The sequence below is a fragment of the Cynara cardunculus genome, assembly GCF_001531365.2.
Source record: "Cynara cardunculus var. scolymus isolate 2C chromosome LG 2, CcrdV1, whole genome shotgun sequence".
NCBI classification, from domain to species: domain Eukaryota; kingdom Viridiplantae; phylum Streptophyta; class Magnoliopsida; order Asterales; family Asteraceae; genus Cynara; species Cynara cardunculus.
In genome coordinates this window covers 3,837,077-3,841,799 of record NC_037529.1, presented here as the reverse complement: position 1 = coordinate 3,841,799, position 4,723 = coordinate 3,837,077, and the positions used below count along the sequence as shown (strand labels likewise).

The 4,723-nt window shown below is 36.8% G+C and overlaps 1 protein-coding gene across 1 annotated transcript; it reads right to left on the bottom strand.

Annotated features, from left to right (window-relative positions):
* Window positions 1-2,314: 2,314 nt before the first annotated feature.
* On the bottom strand, window positions 2,315-4,072 carry LOC112504232 (formin-like protein 20). The gene has a single exon (XM_025108169.1). The coding sequence runs from the start codon at window positions 4,070-4,072 to the stop codon at window positions 2,315-2,317; it is 1,758 nt and encodes a 585-aa protein (XP_024963937.1).
* Between the last annotated feature and the right edge of the window lie 651 nt (window positions 4,073-4,723).

The following is a 4,723-nucleotide window of genomic DNA, read 5'->3' as shown; positions in this document are numbered from 1 at the left end:
TTTGTTTATTTAAGGGTCTGATTGATCTGTTGAACATGTAACAGATAATTTAAGGGTCTCTATCAAATTTTTGGTTGGATTTGCCAAATTTGATTTAAACTTTAATATTGACATAGATTGGTTAGATATAAAAATCTTGAATGTGATATTTAATGTTTATTTTTTATTGTATCAATTAATTTTTTTCTATTAAATTGATTTTTTATTGCATTAGTAAAAAACAATTTTTATCGTGGTAATTTGGATTTTTTTCGAAAAATCTTCAATTTGATATCTGAATTTAAAAAAAACGAGATTTGAAATTAAAAATATATTTTATTGCATTAATTTTAGAAAAGAAATGAATTTTAGTTATTTTTCTATAATTATTTTGCAAGTTGGTTTTCCAAAATAGGAATCAGGTGCAAGTTGGTTCCCCAAAATGACGATTTTGAAAGTTGATTCCCCAAAATAGGAATCTGGTCCAAGTTGGTTCCCCAAAATGACGATTTTGCAAGTTGGTTCCCTAAAATAGAAATCAGGTGAAAGTTGGTTCCCTAAAATAGAAATCAGGTGAAAGTTGGTTCCCCAAAATAAAAATCAAGTAAAATTTGGTTCCCCAAAATGATGATTTTGAAAGTTAGTTCCCCAAAATATGAATCAGGTGAAAGTTGGTTCCATTTTGGTGCAATTTCCTCTGATGTTTTTTAGTTGTTTCTTGAAGATGGTCTAATGGCAAACATGTAAAATAATTCATGATTGAGGAGAATCTTGGCAATTTCATGGAATCTGGCATCCTCCAATAAAATGTCTGCAAGACTGCAATCCACTGTAACGACGCATTCCCGTGGCTGGAATGCACGCGCCATTAATTTTCAAACTACCCCCTTGTAATTGATACTATAACCATAACTAACCCACTATATATCCAAACATAGAGATGGACGGAACATAGAGATGGACAAACGGAAGTGGGACCGAGGACTATGTCGACCAGTCGAGACCCGAATGACGATTTAGCCTTCGTTTTCTCGAAGAAGAAAAAACGTCCGTTTATGATAGGCCTTTATTTAGATTGAATAAAAGATAGTCAAATATCATAACATATTTGATCGATTATGACTTTATACATATGCCAAAGGACAGGTTAAGACGGTTTTTAGCTTAAATCTGGTTATGGATCGGCTTTGTCCTTCCGATTACCAGACTTTGCTCTTTGATGATTGGTTTAGATTTTTCAGAATCGGGCGTTATGATCGATCGTTGTGCATATCTGATTGAGACTCCCTGATGATATACAAATTCACTAAAATCATGATGATAAGTTGTCGATAATCTATGACCAAAGACTTTTAAAAAGTTTCACGATTGTGCAACCTACTTATAAAAGATGAACGGCTTTTTGTGGGTCTGTTTGTCTTTAATACGTATAAAGTGTCATCTAGAATGGATATCATATGATCAAAAATACAAATTCTCCACTTCAAAAGTGTGATAGGGTTATGTAGGTCCACACTTTGTTATAATATAGTCCTAAGATTGATCATTCAATATCATGGACGGACCTATAGTGGTGCATATAAGTTTAAAAAAAAATAGGTTCGTGAAAGGTGCAACCATATTAATTTGTTGTGTGCCACCTAATGTATTTTGAAACTGTAATGAGAACGTGTTTTATTTGGTATAGCTGGTTTGCAAGACTTTTATTCCACTTAAGACCTAATTTCGAATTATGTTAGTGTCATTTTCTTAATCAAATGATACCACCGTTTAAAAAAAAATTGTATATTTGTTTCTTACAGTCAAACGATGCCATCTTTTGGAAAAAAAAATGATATATTTTTTTTTCTTATAGTCAAATGATGCCACCGTTTGAAAAAAAATTCATGGGTACGTCCCTGTTCAATATTTAAAAGTAAGTATATATTTGATCATAGTATATTCTAAATCAGTTATAGCCTTTACTAATATGAAGTATCTAAAAATAAACGTTTCGTACAAATTAACCAGTCTCATCATGACATGGTTCTTTTACGTTTTTACCCTTTTACATTGATGCTAACATTTCGATTCAGTCATCACTAATTCATCGATATAAGATTCGTAAAGATATGCAAACACAAAATACCACAAGATGTAAATATCCTTGTGATTGATGTCAGAATCAAGACTCTCTCTTTTACATACAATACAACTGCAAAATAGGGGCAAAATAGTAAAATCACATTTAAAATTAAATTTTTTTTTTGGTTAACATGTCTTTACTTTTCTCTTTTTTTTTACTTGGCATCCTTGTTAAGGGTAAAATTGGAATTTCACATTATTTTGGGCTTGTTTATGAGGTTGGGCCTACTTTCTTTCTATCTTTCTTTTCGGTTCTCCATTCGTCTTTATGTCTGGATATGAAACGATCAGCCTTCGCATTCAAGTCTGGGCTACTGGAAGTGGAAGATATTGGGCTGGGCCCAAATGAATCTCCACCGTCGATTATAGTTGACGGAAGATCATCACGATCTGGTGAACTAAAATCTGAACTATGGACGCTCCGTTGCCTAACATAATTCCCGCGGAGTTCGAATTTCATTGCCGGCAACTTGAACGGCGGCGGAGGGGGTGGGAGTGGAATGGGCGACGACTGTGAGCTGCTGGAAAGGAATTCGTCACTGTCATGGTGATTGCTTGCTTTTGTTGGTAGAGGCGGTTTGTGTGTGCTTGCCGGACGTCGGCGGAGAGGTTCTGACGGTTGCGACGGTGGATATGGAGGTTGAATTGGGATCGTACGTTTAGATTCTTGCTTCACTGCCGAAGTCAACTGATCTGATTTCGGTTGCGACGGTGGAGGTTGAACGGTGGACTGCGATGATGAAGCGGCGGAGGATGAATTTAAACCATTGCTTCCCGTTGCAGTATTGGAATAATCATTGGTGGCTGAAGGCGGTGGTGGATAGTTGTCTGATGAAGGAAATCGCTTGTTTTTACCGCCGGATTTGAATAAGGTGTTGAAAATGGACTTCGTTGGAGGAGGAGGCGGTGGCGGCGGCGGTGCCCTTGCAGGAACGGTGTGAATTCCCTTAGGTTTTCTTTCTTTTTTGAACATTTTTTGGAACATAGACGCCGTGGGAGGAGGTGGCGGCGGCGGTGGCGGTGGCGTTTTTTGTATAAACGGATTGGACGGTTGTATATCTCTCGATTTCTGTCTGTTCGTTCGCTTTCTCTTCTTCTGATCATCCAATGAAGCTATCGTCGGCGCCATTTCCTTCTTATCCTCTCTTGCTTCCCGATTCGCCAGCGGCGGCGATGGACGCGGAGGTGGATAAATGTGGGAGCCTTCATGTAACGTATTAATTTGACTTGTAACTTGGACGGTTTGATCAAGCCCTACACTTCTGGAGGTTCTCCGCCTTCTTGACTCGACGGAAACTGGTGGATCCGGAGCCGGAGCTCGAGCTGGTGGTGGTGGAGGACGCACTCGTATCGGTGATTGACGTTCTACTATAATCTCCGGGACATTTGGAACGACTTCAATACTTCCCTCTACCCGAGAATTCACTTTCCTTGCCTCACTCCGCCGAGAACGGTGGCGGATATCACCGGAGACTGGTTCAGATCGGTGATTATTCTCCTTTCTCCGTTCTCTTCGCCGTGAATGGTTATTATCGCCGTTTTCCGTCAATGGTTTCTGCCTCAAATCCGGTTTCGAGCTGCTGCTGCTGCTGCTTCTTCTCAAATCATCATCAACCTGCACCTCCGGATTCCGATTCTGATTACTTTCCGACGCACGACTGTTCACTCGATTGGTGACGTTGGGTGTGGACGGTACGGCGATGTTCTGAGCCAAAACACCGGCAATAATGGCAAATAAGAAGAGGAAAACGATAAAGGAATTCCAGTTAGATTTGACAGGTGTTGGTTTGATAATCTTTGGAATATGTAATGAGGATGGGCGGAGGAAGAGGAAGAAGAAGAGGAGCAAAGAAAGGATTACGAGGAAGAAAATGAGGATCGTCGGCTCACTGGGTGGTTGACGACGGGGATTGGTGGCGATGGGTGGCTGGAACCGGTGTGTTGACGGGGAGTGACGATCTTTGTCCATCGTATGAGTTGGGTTTTGAAAGTTGAAAGCTTGAACAAAGACAAGATATATACATGGGTTACAATACATCAAGTGTACCATTTTTTATATAGATATAAAAGATTGTTATAGCTTATTGTAAAAACTAATACTGTAGATGGTTGTTAGCGTTGTTATCAAAAACGTTTATATGGTTAAGCGTTTATTAAGTCATATTATCTTATCGGATGAATATAAAAAAGACCCACAATCTTATCTGATAAGAGCGAAACAATGATCATTAGTCTTATCCGTTAAATAAATGAAATAACTCTTATCATGATAAACGCTTACCAGATTAATTGTTATATACAATGCTTTTTGATAAACTAAAATTTTATCTAATAAATAAATAATAGTATTAAATTTTAACGATAACTGTTTTTCGAATTTATCTATTGGTTTTTATATAAGAACTTTGGTTCTTAAAGTTGATGTGAATGACAATATGCCAGGTTTTTTATATATTTTTTTGACTTTTATATTTAATATAATAATTAATATATATATATATATATATATATATTATTTTATATTTAATATAATAATTAATATATATATTAAAAAATAATAATTAATTAAATAAACTCAAACTATAAAAGATTTTTTTTTATACTTAATTACAGATTTGGT